The sequence below is a fragment of the Ambystoma mexicanum genome, chromosome 4q, assembly GCF_040938575.1.
Source record: "Ambystoma mexicanum isolate Mex_15411 chromosome 4q, UKY_AmexF1_1, whole genome shotgun sequence".
NCBI lineage: Eukaryota > Metazoa > Chordata > Amphibia > Caudata > Ambystomatidae > Ambystoma > Ambystoma mexicanum.
In genome coordinates this window covers 686938355-686954226 of record NC_090928.1, presented here as the reverse complement: position 1 = coordinate 686954226, position 15872 = coordinate 686938355, and the positions used below count along the sequence as shown (strand labels likewise).

The window sequence follows — 15872 nt, the reverse complement described above, 5'->3', positions numbered from 1 at the left end:
TGCGACAGGGGAACTCAAAGAGGACTCCTGCTTCCCTTTGACTGGTGGGAACAACCAGTCCCAAGACTAACTTTAATTGGAGCCATCTCCCAAGGTGCTGTGCCTCTACAGAGCTGCGGAACCCCAATACCAGGAGACTGCCGACCCAATTGAAGTGCCTCGTCGTGGAAAGGCTGAATCCGTCCAAGTCTTTGCTGAGCTCCATGTGAACCTTCAGAGACATCTGACCCATCCAAGTCCCCTCAACAGAGTGCCGGACTTCAGGAACTGAAGAAGATTGTCCGGGCGAATTGTGTGCTTTGTTGGTGCTGCAGAAAAGGCAACAAAACCGCAGAATGACCACAGAAGTTGCTGATATCAGTGCCAGAGGTCCTCCCTCGAGACTGCTGCTGAGCGATCCCAGCCATTGTCCTGCCTTTCATCATCGGACCAAGGAATCTGGAGGTCGGGTCCAGCATTGCCACATCAAGGAGAATCCAGCCCCAATCTTTTCTTCAAACCTAAGGTACTGTGGGGGAAAAGGTATTGCTTACCTTGATCTGAAAATGCACTTACGGGTGTTGGAGTGCACATAGAGGTGTTCAGGGTGTTCTTACCTCCGACTCAAGCCGCTGGTTGTGTCCCTTTAGCGAGTCCTTAACAGGGTCTTCAACGTTGGTTTACTCTTGCTACATCTTAAAGACTAGATGTTAGGGAGATTTATCATTTGTATGCTTAATCTTTTCTCCTAGTGTTAGGGAGAATTCTCATAAATGTGCCAATTCCCTTCTACCTTTGAGACACCCAGCACTTTTGCTGGACTTTAGGACTTTTCATTTCTTCCTGGAGAGAGTGAGACCTTTTTCCCCACTCTCTCGTGTATCTTTCTGTGATTTTGACTCTGTATTTCTGTTGACTTTGGAGTCTGACAAACTCCATAGGCATCATCTTTACATTGTGACACACTGCACCTTCAGTGCAGTGTTACAGGGAAGTCTTAGATTTCCCAAAGTATTAAATACCTTCTCTTGCTAAAACTGTTTCCAAGAGCAGTGAAGTGAAATTGACTTTACTTACAAATTGTAACTTTTCTAGACCCAACACACACTATTTTACCATAGGGTGTTGGAGGGGTTACTTAGTATCCCCTTTGTCTAGTTTCTCATGTAACTTTTTATATTACCCTTTCTACAATTAAAGGCTGGTGGAAGTGGTTTACTTTTTATTACCATTGTGTGTTTTTACAGCGGGCTACAAATACAGCTGCAGTAAGACACCCTTGGGTGCCCATTTTGTCAAAATGGCCCAGTCTTCATTTTTCACCATTTCTTGTTGAAAAGGTCCTTCCTGAGATTTACTCTGCACGCCAAACCAGGTTTTGACCCTTTGTTCATTTTGTCTTTGGCAGGATTCACTGGTGAAGCCCGCCTCTGGCTCCATGCTGTCTGGCAGTGGCAGGAAGTGAGGAAGGTGCTCGAAACTTCCTGTGCTTAATCCCCTTGGATACAGTAATGCACCCATAGGTGATTGGCTGGCTGGCTGACTGGCTGTCCTTGGAGGACAGCCACTAAGCTGTGTGATTGACAGCTAGGCTGGAATGGATGGAGAAACCTGCATAAAAGGCAAGGCTTTTTGGCTTGGAAGGACTGGAGGAAGGAATCCGAAGAAGAACTTGGAAGAGACGCCTGCTGCAACTCCTGGACCGTTGGTTTGCCCGGGGAAGCCCTGCTGCTGTGATGAAGCTCCAAATTCGTTTCGACTAGAGAAGCCCTGCAAAGGATGACCTCTCCCCTTGGGTTGGTGGGACCAATCAACCCCAAACTGAACTTGTTTGGACATCCTCTTGGAGCTGCCTGTACTTCCGCTGCTGCTGCTGGAACCAAAGTGCCAGGGAGAGGAACACCAAACCGAGTGGATCGGGTTTAAGTACAGACGCGAGCTCAGGCAGATCCTACGGACTGCCTTTAAGCAGGACTGACCAAGCCTGAGCCACCTCAACAGACAGCTGGACCCCAGATGCAAGGAAAGTCTAGAGTGGTATCCGTGAGACCGCAGTGGTGTTATTTGCTATAGAGGAGCTGAAACCGCGAAGTGCCGCTGAATTGAAGTTTGCCCATTGCTGCTGCCGATTTTCCCATTGTAGTGCAGGAGTCCCCAGACGTCCTCCCTCTTGTCCCCACGACTGAGGCATAGGAACAGGATCGAACAGAAGCCAACTGGAGCCATCACTTCAATCCAAAGGTACTGATAAACGAAGGGGACTTACCTCTTGCTTTGTAGCTTTACTTGTTCTCAGTTGAGGCTTGTCTTGGTTTCCCTTGCAAAGTTGCTTGCAGCTTTGCCCCTCGCAAGCCTCCCAGCTTGTGTCCCTTCAAGTGATTTTATTTCTACAAACCTTTCTAAAAACATTGCGCAAAGACTTTTACTTACCTGCAAAGAAGATCTTCAGCTCCCCTAGACTTTGCTGGCTGTCCTGGCTCTCCGAGAGACTCTTCTTACATCCGACTCTGTAATTTACCTTCCCCAAGGAAAGGATTAATTTACTTTGAATTGGAGGGTTCAAAAAGTACATACTAGTTCACAAATTATTTGTTAACCTTTGGTGCAATCCCATATCTAAATTTTGCACCAAACTCCGTATTACTTTAAATGTACTAGTGATAGATCAATGTCCACAGTGTCCTAGCTATTTAAGTCACCTGAGGGTGTAGGAAGTGTGTGTGTGCGCGCCATCCCCAATGGGTATCATCTGATTAGAGAAACTAATAGTGTGTTTTGAAGTGTATTTTGAAGTGTTACATGTCCATAGCCTCGGTAGTGCACAATGGAACTTGGGCCTCCCTTCTTTGTTCGCCATTACTAGCGTGGTTGTTCTTTGTTAGCTCTTCTGCCATTCAGGGAGGGGGAGGTCAGTGGGTGTGTTTTCCCTTTTGGCAGGAACCTTTGGGTATCCCCGCCTAGGCTCCAGAGTGTCTGCACAGGCAGGAAGTGGGGGAGGAGTTTTCCATCCCCCTGTCCTTAGTCTGCCAGAGTGCCTGAATAGGACCAGCTCTCACCGGTTGTCTGGCTGTCCTGATTGGACAGCCAGACGCCCCTTTCTGTAAAATGCTGAGAGAGATTGCAGAAGTGTGTGTGCTGGAACTGTATAAAAGGTGAGGCTTCTAGAGTGAAAAGCAAGTCGACCACTGGAAGCTGAGGTAACCGAAGAAGACGACCAGAGACGACCGCAGACCCTTTGCAACACTGTGAGGCGACCACTGCTGTCCTGACTCTTTTTTCTGTGCGATGAAGGAATGGGAACAACCGGTCAAACGAATCCCAAAACGAACTTTGATTTGAGCCATCTTCCCTCGGTCCAGTGAGTTTCAAGAGCTGCAGAACCCCAATACCCGGAGACCTGCTGCCCATTTCGAGTCCATCGTCGTGGAAAGGCCGAATCAGTCCAAATCTTTGCTGAGCAATCAAGGACACTTCAGAGATCCGATTCAACTTGCCCAGATCCCCCCTCATCAGAGTGTGGTACTGCAAGAAGCGAACAAGATAGACCGGGTGAATCGCATCATTTGTTGGTGCTGCAGAAAAGGCGCCAAATCCGCAGAGTGACCACAGAAGCTGATGAAAGCCGTACCAGAAGTCCTCCCTTGAGACTGCTGCTGAGAGATTCTGCCCATTGTCCTGCCTTTCATCATCAGACCAAGGAATCCAGAGATCGGGTCCAGCGCTGCAGACCATCCACCACAAACGATTTTTTTCAAACCTAAGGTACTGTGGGGAAAAAGGTATTGCTTACCTTATTCCAAAAAGTCGCACCAGAGCGCTGGATTGCATGTCGAGCTGTCCACAGCAACACCCTCGTACCTACGACTCAAGCCAATGCTTTTGTCCCTTTAGTGAGTCCTTTCTCAAGGTCGCCAACGTTGATTATGTCTTCTTGTATCTTCTTCCTAGAGACTAGAAAGTATCCACAGGAACTGCTGGTTTTCAAGACTTTAAGCCTCTCCGAACTGCCTTTTAGCTAGGTTTCAGTTTTGGACTTAGAAAGATTTGCTGTGCAGGGACACTGCCTCTGGAACCTGAAGCTCTGCTAGTTTAACACTAACCAACTGTTTTCCTTCTCAAAAATCACTATCTTATATGTGTATGCTGACGAGATGCAATTACTGTATTAATTTGCGGGTGCGCTTTATTACCGATAGTTCTGTCAAACAATTGTAGGTGTTCAGCAACTACCAACTAAGAAGTGGCCCTTTGAAAGTATTGAAAAGTATTCCTGTGTGTTGATTTATCATACTAACTATTTAAAAGGGACTCTTGTGTAAATATAATCTATATTTTAATATAAGTTAATGTGCAAGTGTCTGTTTGAAGTGAGTGTCTAACTGGGTTCAGTGTACTTAGCTACAGCTCACATCTTCCTCTGAAGACAAGCCTGACTGCTCTGCCACTCTACCAAGATCTGTGAGTAGTACAGACTGATACTAAGATTTGGGGGATCTACAAACCACTAGGATAGCTTAGTAAAGTATGACCTCCAAGTGTCAAAACTCCCCTAACAAGAGGCTCAGATAAAAGGAGTGGGATTTGTTGATAATGCCCTGGACGAGCTCCTCTCGTCTAGGAGATCTGCCACCAAGTCCATGTATGCCCTTAGGTGGTGTAGACCTTTGTCTTGGTGCTGGGTTAGGGCTCTGGATCATTATACTTGTCCCTCATCCCCTGTAATGGATTTTCTGATTTCTTTGGTCTGGATGGGCCTGTAGGTTGGCACTGTGAAAGCAGTATCATGCCACGATTTCAGTTTTCAAGAAAATCCCGGAGTAGTGCTCGTTATTCAAGATGCCCACTTTCATTCAATTTTTGCAAGGGTTATGCATCCAGTCCCCCTCAATGCTCCCCCAAAGCCAGTTTGTTGTTCCGGCATCTGATTTAAATTTAGCGTTGGCATTCCTGATGGGTGCACCATTTGAGCCCCTGCATTCTTGTTCTTTAAGGTTGCTCACCCTTAAGGTGATTTTCCTGGGAGCCATCACTTCAGCTAGACTACTGAGAACGCTCCATGCTTTGTCGGGGAAACCTCCCTATTTGCTTTTTTCCAAGGAGAAAGTGATATTGAGAAGGAGACCAGCCTGCTGGTGGAGAGGTTCGAGAGAGTCGAGGAGAGTACCAGGCAAGTGAGCAGCTTGATTATTGGAGTAGAGCAAGAGGCAACCTGATTATGGTACTGGGATTCATAGGTGCAAAGGTCAGACAATGGCGGAGGTAGCCCCGCAGCCACGTTTGGCCAAATCCTGGAAGGCTTGGGGGGGTAAAACTGAAAAACCTGTAGGTTTAAAGAAAACACGCAGTGAGAGGAAAGGAACAAAAGTCAGCAAATTAACAAGCAAAGTGGAATATGGAATGGTGGTCCACAAGGACGGCAATGAATGGTTGAGGGGGAAAAAAGTTGCTGAGTGGAACATGGAAAGAACATTCACAAAGCACGTTGGCAAAGTGAAGGTGGAAAAAAGTGATGATGCCTGGAATTAAATAGTGAATTAGAAACTAACACCACAACAGGCTGGGAATTGTATTCTAAGTTCCCGGTGAATCTTAATAAAGCGATTTCAAATCAACAAGACAAATTAAAACTCAAGCTCTCTGAATCTGTCGGCAACCGGCCATACCGCTTCTGTTTTCAGTCGAATGGAACAGCATGTTAAGGCCAGTCCTTTCTGGCAGTCACTATATCACGTGATCGAGATGAAACACTGCTTACAAAGTGGAATCCGAGAGAGTGTGTGATCCACTGGAGGAAAAAGCAGGGGTTGTAATAACCTCCAGGAAGTGCTGGACGCTGGCTTGCTGAAAACCTCAGTTGCTATGGTCCAATCTTCTGTTGTACTGCTGAAAGATGCTCTTGGGCTGCAGGCAGTTGGGAGAAAGAAAGCACACAGTTACAGGACTAGGCAGGCATAATGACTGAATGATCCTTCCAGAATAACAAGAAGAAAAAAAGATAGAAACAGCAAAGAGATACTGGAGGCAATTGAAGGAAGAAATTAGGAGACCTGGGTTTAGGGAAGAGGAAACTGGAGGCAAGTGTCCACTAACTAGAAACCGGTGTGTTGAGACGAGACATAACCTATGCGTCAGCCTCAATCTTTTGTTCCTGGCTGGTGTAATACAATGACATCCCAAGCTTTGTTGCCGGGGACGCGGCTAAATTGGGCTGACAGGCCACCATGCTCATACAGCACCTATTGGGTGCAAAGGGCTGTAACGGAATCCCCACAGATGATTGGGGCACGTATACCAAAGCAGGATGAAAAACGAAGTCCACGTTATCAGCGGATATTGATAGACTGAAAGGTGAGAAAGGCCTGCCCAACTGGAAAGAAACTGAAATGATCGGTCTCGACTGGAAATTGTGAAGGCATCATGAGTCTGACACAGACAAAAGGTTCAAGTTTTCATAAACTTTTATTTTAACGTAAATGTTGGGATGTAGCAAGGCCTAACTTGCCCTATGCTAAGGTGGGATTTCCCTATCAAAAGAATACAAAGGATAGTCTGCTCGATCAGTCCAAATCAAATCAGTCTGTGTCCAAAACCTATAATTGCCCTCATAATAAATGCATACAATGTGTCGGATTGTCAGCATCAAAATGAATAGTGTGGTTAAAAATAAAGATCTGAGCTATTTCCAGCTCCTGGCTTTCAATCAGCTCCCCTTCCCCAAGTTCACAAAATATCGGGATTCCCTTCCCCAAGAATTCAAATCTTCCAGCTTTCAAAGAAAAGGTTCAAATCTTCCAGCTCTTCAAAACAACACAATTCCTTGGGACACTTCCCAAATCTCTTGTCACTAATACTTTTCACTGGTTCACCAAAATATTTCTGTCTCCTTGACTTCAAAATCACTTGAACAACTGTGGCAAAGCGCAAGCTTCCTTATAATCCGTGTAATTCGCTTCTTCCAAGAGAGCCACTCGGTTTAGCCTCCGTTGTCGAACCACATGGTCCACCCATTACAGGTCCCGCAACATCGACCCTTTCTTGTCTGGTTTTCATTAACAAATGTTCACTGTTTACTCTTGACAGTGAAGATTTTTCCTTTATACTTTCTGTATTCTTCTGGCGCTTGCCAATACAGGCTTCCTCGTAACCTGCAGTTCCTTGCACACTTTACGTCTGTCAATACTTGTTTCTCCTCTCACACCCATCCTGGGCTTCTGTTGGCTTTGCCAACACTTGTATGTCAACTAGTTCACTTTGTGGTATTTGCCACTTGTTCTACCTTTTTCATTCCACTCAAGCATGCACATAACTTGCTTTGGCTCTGTGTGTCATTCAAAAATGCTTCATTACATTTAGAAAAGTTTATCACTTACTTTGGCTTTGTACGACATTCAGTAATGCTTATGTCTCTCGGTACATTCGGTATTCAAAATCAACTGTTTCAGCATTCAAAAGTGATTGAAACTACTTTTTTTGTTCAAGATTTAAAGGCACTTGTTTCAGCATTCAGAGGGCCTTAAGAAATTGTCAGTTTAGTTTGATATGCAAAGAATGCTTGCTTCAGGTTCCTGGAGCGCACCGGTATGAGTGTTCCCTGTTTACACTCACCGGCTTCAGTCGGCAGCTCCCGTCGGCTTTGTTCCGCTCCTCTTCCTGCATTCGGCTTTCAATAACCCTGCTCTTCCTTCGCCAAAGTCGGTAATAGCACTGCTCGATCTCCTGGAGGTTCACAGCGACAGGAATGCTTTTAGGCACCACTGCTCCTGCTTACACTCGACGCAGCGAGTATGCAGGATTTCCAGACCGTCTCTGAGCCTGCCTCGGCCCTGGCATCCCTTGTCCTTGTTTGATACAGCTTCCAGCAACCGTGTCTTCCGTTCCTGTCTCTCTGGTCCGCCTCTCTCAAGCTCCAGCTGACTACAAGTTCCAGCCTGCTGTCTCTCCCTCTCTCTCTGTAGCCCGCGTTTTTATATCCATTAAACTTGCTAAGTGACCACAACTGAGGGTCATTTAGTTCAATTGCCTGACCATAGATAATGGGACATGCCTAGCTGTTGAAGGTGGTCACTCCCCACATGCAATTAGAAACTCAGAATAAAGGACAAATCCCAGTAGGGAATGAGACCAGGAGATTGGTTGAGAGAGAAATAAAGGCTTTTAGTTTCAGAACTCTGCTGCCTCGAGAGCGCTCTGGCAAACAATACAAAGCTATACATTTTTAAAGGGTTACAGCATCATAGATGACGTTTTCCATACAGTCTACAAGTTACATTTTGATTGGTGAGGGGTTAGGTGCCAGTATGGCACTATAGGTGCAGGCTCCAAGAGAATGGCTGGCAGCTTGGCGGGCTGGTTGGCATCATGTGGGTCAGCTGGGCTAGTCTGTGCGAGGTGAAGGTCAGTTCGGGTCCGGGAGAGGCGGCTGGTGCTGTCTAACTAATCTACATGCTATCACAGGACATGTAGTAAATAATAACCCATAACATATACCTTTTGGTATTAAGAGAGGCCTATAAATTGTACACACTTATTTACATTATCCTGCGTTAGCTCGTTGGCGAGGTGGAGGGTGTGTGGGTCTTGCCCTCCAGGTAGCTTACTGGGGGTGAGATTTAAGTCATCAATTCTGGCACTTCAGAGCAGGTGGGGACAGATTGATATGTGTTAGTTTAAGGCAGAATATATGACATGAGATTAGTTATATTGGGGGCACTCTAGGGTGGTCGGCAAGGAAAGATCACACTTCTGTTAAATCAAAAGAAGACTGGATGGCACAGGGTTGAACAAGCAGTAACTTTCCAACTGTGGGGGCGAGAGGTTGTGCTCTGAGACCCCCGATTGGCCCATATAGTATGGGTTTGCTCAGAAGCTTTTTAAGACAAGATAGCAGCACCTGTGAGATGGATGGGGGTGCAGATTAATACTCCAACACAAAATCAATGACGACAACTTGACGGTTTGGCAAAGGGAGTCCATTTAATGACAAGTACAAAAAATGGGGAGTCTCATGAATATCAGCAGATGCGTGATCTTCCTTCTCGCTTCACAACTCCACGAGCTTCATAAAAACAATATTTATACTAAAATCTTGTCATCGCTGACGTTTAACGCTTAAAAGTTGGCATGCAATTCTATTGGTTTAGGAAAGGTAACTTTAATATAGGTACTATATCTGTATATGGTAATGGAGAAAAAGGGATTGGATAAACACTGTCAGGTGGGACATCTAAGCCCTACCTTCAAAATGGCTACTGTAGACGTCACTAAAGTACAACGTCCCATTGGTTATACTAACTATAGGACCCTAGATTACTTGGTCCACTGTGATTGGGTTGGCACCAAACCCCACACATTCCACTTTGCCTAGCAGCACGCAGAATAGTCGGCCAGGTGCAGGCTGCCCCTTAGCTCCCTGGCCTTCCTCCAATTATTGTTACAATCAATCATCACTTTAGTGGCCATGTGTCAATTATTTCACTGTGGTTGACCTCGAGACTGCATCTTCTTTCTGGAAATGTTCTGATATCCTCTCCTGGCCTGTTGCCATGCGTAGGTGTGAAGGTCTTCTTCTGCTCGCTCGGCTGGTCACGTGATTCAGACACTGTGAATTTGCCTCTTCTTCATCAATTTGTGTATTTGATTTTCGTTTCACCCACCACCTGCCTCCAGTTTCTTATCTTGGTTTTTCTGAAGCAGGATATTCTGTTCTTAGTTTCAATTAATTGTAGCTACTGTTCGTCTCTTCTACTAATACAACCTTTGCTTTCCTGGCATGAGTTGCCTCTGCTGAGTTTTGTTTCTGTCGCTTCTTCTTGATTTTGCTAAATATGAAGCTTTCCTCGTGTGGCCTTTAGAAACCTTTGGTTAATTCTGCTTTTGTGCAAAGTGGAAATATACTTATATAACATGCTTTTTTTGAGGTAGATATGTATAGGTGGCGCTTACCGCACCATCTTTATACTAAGCATAGCAAGCCGGACAGTTTTCTTAGCTTTCTTGTGGTTCCAAGCATATGTATATGTGTAAACTGGTCAAATAACTTCATCATGCTCATGGCTTGAACTTCTTACGTTTGACATCGTCCTTTCACTTTAGGTTCACGATATCCCTGGCCCATGGCGTTTTGTCTCTTTACGTCATTCTCTGGTCGTCATTTCTTCTATATGTGAGTCAGTCCGGGTACTCGTGTCGTCACCATTCGTCTTCCATTAAGATCTTTTTGGTTTCTTCAGGGACTGTACTTGGACAATCTTCATTTCGTTTCGTTTGTTGATACGACTTTCTCAATGGGTACCTTACTGTCCATGATTTCCTTGTTACTGGTACTTCAATAGGTGCTGTTCTTCTGATAGGTACTGGACAGAGCCCCACTGCAGCTCTCTACTGGTTTTTTTGCTCATCATACGTCACATATTTCGGTGTGAACGTTCCTGGTACTTCAAAATGGACGGTTGGAGTGCGGGCTGTATTTGGGACCTCATCTGCAAGGTGCAGGAGCGGGTTTGTGGAGATGGATGGGGCCACAAGTCATGATTCGGCCTGGTCACACGCAGGGCAGTGATCTCAGAGGAAGGATGAGAAGAATACACAGTTTGTTTGCAACAAATCGCGCCAGAACATCAGTGAGAAGTGGGCTTGGGTGGCACAGGCGTGGAAGAAAAGGTTGGGGCTGTTGGTGTTCGCTGTGTGCAGCGCTGCTGAGGGGAGAGAATGCTTCACAGATAATAGAATGCGTCCTAGTCCAAAGATGGAGTCTGGGGTACACAAAATGGAGTCCAAATGTATCTTGCAGTAGCCCTGCTTCTGTAGGTGCCAGGGGACTCGTCTACTGGGACCAGGGAAGGGCAAGGAAGGCGTCCCTCCACTCATGCAAGAGCAGGTGGTCCCTTTCGTGTGGAATGTAGGGGCGGGGGGGCCAAACCGACCCCCTTCTTCTTTACACTGTTCCATCTGAAGTCCTCCATAGCCCTCTTCTTACTCTCAGTACCAGAGTGGTGTTTGGCGAGGTTTACATTAAACTAATGAGGATGCGCCCTCCTAGTTGGTCTCTTCCTCGTCCCAGTATTAAAATGGTATTTCTGGGGGATATTTTGTAGGGGAGAAAAGGGGAAAGGCTGACGGCCTACAAAGGCTTTTGGGACAGAATGTTCATTTTGGCAAGGGAATGGGGGATACCATGTCTCACCTAAGGACGTCTCTCCCCACTCCCCAAGTTCCCTCCACCCAGGTGATCCTCCCTTGCATATCCACCCCCAGTGATGGGATCCAAAAGCAATGGCCTTTCCCTGTACACCTTAGAGGATGATTCTGGGGGAAAAGAAGTGAGGATGCCCTCAGGTTTCTCAAAGAACTGCATTCTACTTTCACTGTCCTAAATGTCAAAGAGGCTGAAAATATAATCACTGCCTGCTGTGAGTTTGTTCAAACTCCCAGCCACAGTTGCTGTCGAGAGTGGCAGAGAGACAGTGAAGGGAAGAATTGTTGTAACTCTAGGGACCACGCTTAGTTTTGACAATCCAATTTGATTTTTTTAAAATATTTTCTTCAACCTATATTTTAAGCCTTTCGCTTTTCCTTTTTTCTTTCACCATTACACGTTATTCCCAAAATAATCATATCTCCTTCAGTGTCTGCCACTTAACATAGACAAACGTTTTAACAAATCTTTGGAGTTAAAGAAAAGATCCCATGTTCAGTCGTATGAAACAATGAACACACATGAGCAAAAATGACTGTCTTCCTGATGGCACTGTCACCCCATCTCAGGGTCTGTCTCATCACAGCATAAGTAATACAGGTGTACGTGAAACTATACATATAGCTAAAAGTCATTTGTGAATCAGTTTGTTTTGAGGGGCGCTCTATCCTTCTGGGAGGCATACATTTATTTTTATGCCTATTCTAGACAACCTGGTATGACGTGGTACTTTGAAGATGTTTAATGTGTGGAATGGTGCAATGCTTAGATGAATTTAATTTATATCAGTAAGATGTGAACAATTAAAAAGGTGATTACGCCTGATGGCCTTTACAGCAGCCAGAGAGAGTTCTGGTACCCAACCAAAGACCATTTTTCTCTGCAAGTGAGATTGCAAGATGATAGGTGTTGGTAGATTGTACAATCTTTTGCACCCAGGTGAGGGGCCCATGTGTGATAACGGAGTGAATTAAAGGATGAATTTGAAGAGAGGTGATTGAGGTCTAGGCTTTAATGACATAGTGAGATATGCCTTTCTCAAAGAAATTTAAAATGTTGCGCGTTCAAAAAACCTATTACTTAGAAAGGCTACCTTGTGATCTCCATAATTAATTGGTAAAGTGTGTAATGTACTATTGACTTCTGTCCTGGTTGGAAATTTGTGAAATAGATTTGTCCTTTTGAAACCATTCTCTCCTATTCATTATCAATATTTCTTTACATAAGGTTTTTGAGAAGAAAAAGAGACAAATAGAAAGGAGGAAACGAGAAATTGAGGCGGCTAATCTACTGAAAGATAGAAATGCAGATGGGTACGTTTTCGATTTTAGTACATGCTTTATTAAACCCATCCCTTTTTCCTCAGATGATCGCCAGCTAATGGAATGAATTTCAATGTGTGTCTGTAAATTCACTACTGTAAAAGCAGTCGACATAAACCATGTTTTAATTGGATTGACAGTGGGAACGGATGCCTCTCACTGATTGCTATTGCATAATTTATGGAACATTTTCTTATATGTAGAATGGTATGTATAGGGTTCTGAATGTGTGCGAGACCACCCATACTAAAAAGAACTGCATTTACCAAATGTTTGCTAGATATTTTTGTTGGATGCACTACAATGTGTCTGATGTACATTTGCTTCCAAGCTCTACTGAAGCAGAAGTCCAGCACTCATCGAGTGGTTGTGCTGGAAAGCGTCTTCAGGACTGGATTTTGTTACAAGAATATAGAAGACTAGCTGTGTGTGGCTGAAAACATTACCTATACTGTATAGGCTCCCTCTAATAGTATGAACAAAACAATTATATACTGCCATTAAAGTGTTGTAGAACAAACCACACAATCATTTAAATGAGAACATGATTAATGCAAGCACAAGTGAGAAACATTGCATGAGGTGTTGCAAGGAATGTCTCCATAAATTCCAATTTATTTAATTATGTGCCCTCTTATAGTGACTTTACTGGTACAGGGTATGTATTCCCTGTGGTTTGTGTACAATTTACCCATGATTTATGCACTTTGTATTGTGTGACAGTATTCCTGTAGAGAAAACAGCGCATAGTCACAATTCCTCTCTTGTGATGTGCAGAAATGCTGCGCATCACAGTGATGAAGCATATAATAACTAGCATGCATTCTCAATTTTTCCAGCCATCCCTTATGTTATGTTATTTTGATACTAGAATTCCTACTGAGCACCACTGCAATTTATATGATCATCTCGCAAAATGCAAGATAGCTTTGCTGTTTTCTCAATGTGCAAATTGGAAGTATCCTAGCTCTAGTGTGTGCATGTCTCTTTCCAAGTGTCTGTGTCAAGTATAGAGTTTGTGTCTAGGGAGGGGCCTTGTGTGCCAGTGGTGCGAGAATGCATTGGCTGTGGCTGTGATATGGAAGTTGATAGTATATAGGTGTAGCATTCTGATGGAAAAAAACTAATTTCCCAGATTAATCTATGCCTGTGCTCATTCTAAAATTGAGTTTTTTAAATTTATTTTTTTACAAAGGTGTTCAGATGGATTTCGAGAATCTGGCCTGGTGGACACATTTTAGGAGGCCACCCTAGTTATAGTGAAAAGGGTTACTCTGAGAGGTTAGCCAATACCCAATCAAAGTAGCAGAGGAGAGCAGTCAAGGATATTCTCAGGAGAGTGGGATCTGGGATCCACAATGAGTCCACACAGTGAAGCACACAATAATTCAGTTTAGACTGGTAAGTACAAAAAAATTGTATTTATTATAGGCCCAAAACACACATTAGGAAATGAAACAAGCATTTGATAATATTGTACAACACTCGTTATAAACATATTTCTGGAGGGAGGGCGCACTAGAGGAATTCAAGAATAATAGCCCCGATTTGAAAAAGGTCTCCAGGGAGACCGAAACACGTGTCATCACAAAAGGGCACTTTGTAAAATAATTAATCACTTTTTTGAACATTGGGTGCAGTCTCCTTCCGGGTTATTCAACCTTACCCATTTGTATTCAAATAACACTTCTACTCAAGGTTTCTTGATAAAATAATTATTTATTAATTTAACAGTCCGTTTTTAAAGTAAGCCATCTTTAGAAAGGGTAAATATGTAACAATAAAACACACTTCAAAAATACACTCTTGAGTTTCAGTAAGCAAGTAGATACCCTTTTGGGATGGCACACAGAGACTTCCTACACCCTGAGGTGACTTCAGTTGCTAGGACACTGTAGACATTAATATATCACTTATACACTTAAGGCAATACTGAGGTTGTGGAAAAAGGAAAAGCTTAGGGAAGGAAACAAAGGTTAACCCGTTTCTCAAACAGGTAAGCACTCATTAATCCTCCAATGAAATATATTATTAACCTGTCATGGTGCATGCTCCCAAACCCCAGAAACTGGTGAGCCAATCCTGGGTAATGGCACCCTTTGGGGCTTATCAAGCCCCAAAGGAGTGCCCTAGAATCTCCTGGACTCAGTCCTGGCGCCGTTGGCGCCAGGCTCATAGTATGTATTGAACTTTGTGGGATTATATCCTCAGTTTAGTGAGGCTGAGCCCTTCTGTGCAGGGTGTGGCTTTGGGACTACTTTACCTGAAGTGGCAGGGTAAGGCTAGGGACTACTTGCCTGGAACTACTTGCAAGGCTATTTAAACCGCAACCTACAAACAGAACACGCTTCGCGTTATTCTGCACTCCTGCAGCGTAACGCTCACCGTGTCTGCTCAGCTCTTGAACTCCGGCCCCGCCAATCCAGAGTCTTCATTCCATCGGTACCTGTAGAAAGGAAAAGAGGAGAACAGGAGTTAATGTAGCATCAAGGGTCTTACCTGTAGAGTATCATTCCAGCCTCACCTTCAGCTTATTCCCGGACCGCCACACCTGAAGATAAGAAGCAGAGAAGGAGGCACTCAGGCATTTAACACTCGCCCGGGATCGGCATCCTTCAGGAACTTCACCGAGCGGTCCTTCCATCTTCTTCCTGGAGCCGCGCCGCACCTACAGACAAGAAAAGACACAGCAGGTGAGCCGCGCACAGAAAAGAAAAGACATTCAAATATCCAGCGCGCCTCACATTGCGCTATACTCACCTGCAAGAAACCTGCTCAACATCGCAAGGAGAGTCAATCCTTCATCCTAAACCGCTCGAGCCGCGCCTGAAAGAAAAGGACAAAACACTAATTAAAACTTGGGCAACAAAGACTTTTAGCATCTATTCCAAGCACCTATTGGTATAGAGACTTACCTGCTTACTCCGGCTCTTCCAATTCAGCACCCCAACAGGATTAGTGAAGTAACTTGATCTAGGGAAAGACTGTGCACACCGCGCCCCTGCTATAGATTGCAGGACGGAGAGCCCATCTTTTAAAAACTCAAGGTGAGCCAGTGGAAGTGAAGGGAATCGGAGGAAGGTGGAGTCAATCCGGCTCCACTCAGTTGGCTAAAATCTTGTTTCGGTATTGCAGGCAAGCGCCTCCTGTGGTGAGAACAAAGGGAAGACGCGGGCAATCACCAACCTGTAAGCAGCGCAACGCCAGTGCAGACATCCCCGTGGAGAACAGGTGAGTGTGACAGAACGCGAAGCCTTACACAAAATCTCTACCTGGGCATCATAGAAATCTCGGAAACCGACCAATTAGCCCAACATTTGGGGGAACTCGGGGCTGAGGTACATTCAGCTAGGCAGGAAACCAATGTCTTGAGGAGA

General features: G+C 44.7%; 1 protein-coding gene across 1 annotated transcript in view; it reads left to right on the top strand.

Annotated features, from left to right (window-relative positions):
* TRMT6 (tRNA methyltransferase 6 non-catalytic subunit) overlaps positions 1-15872 on the top strand; it is a 652973-nt gene that overhangs the window by 364197 nt on the left and 272904 nt on the right. Inside the window, exon 8 of the mRNA XM_069608272.1 lies at positions 12401-12486. Within this exon, the coding sequence (XP_069464373.1) occupies positions 12401-12486 (86 nt within the window). The remainder of the gene's footprint in view (positions 1-12400; positions 12487-15872) is intronic.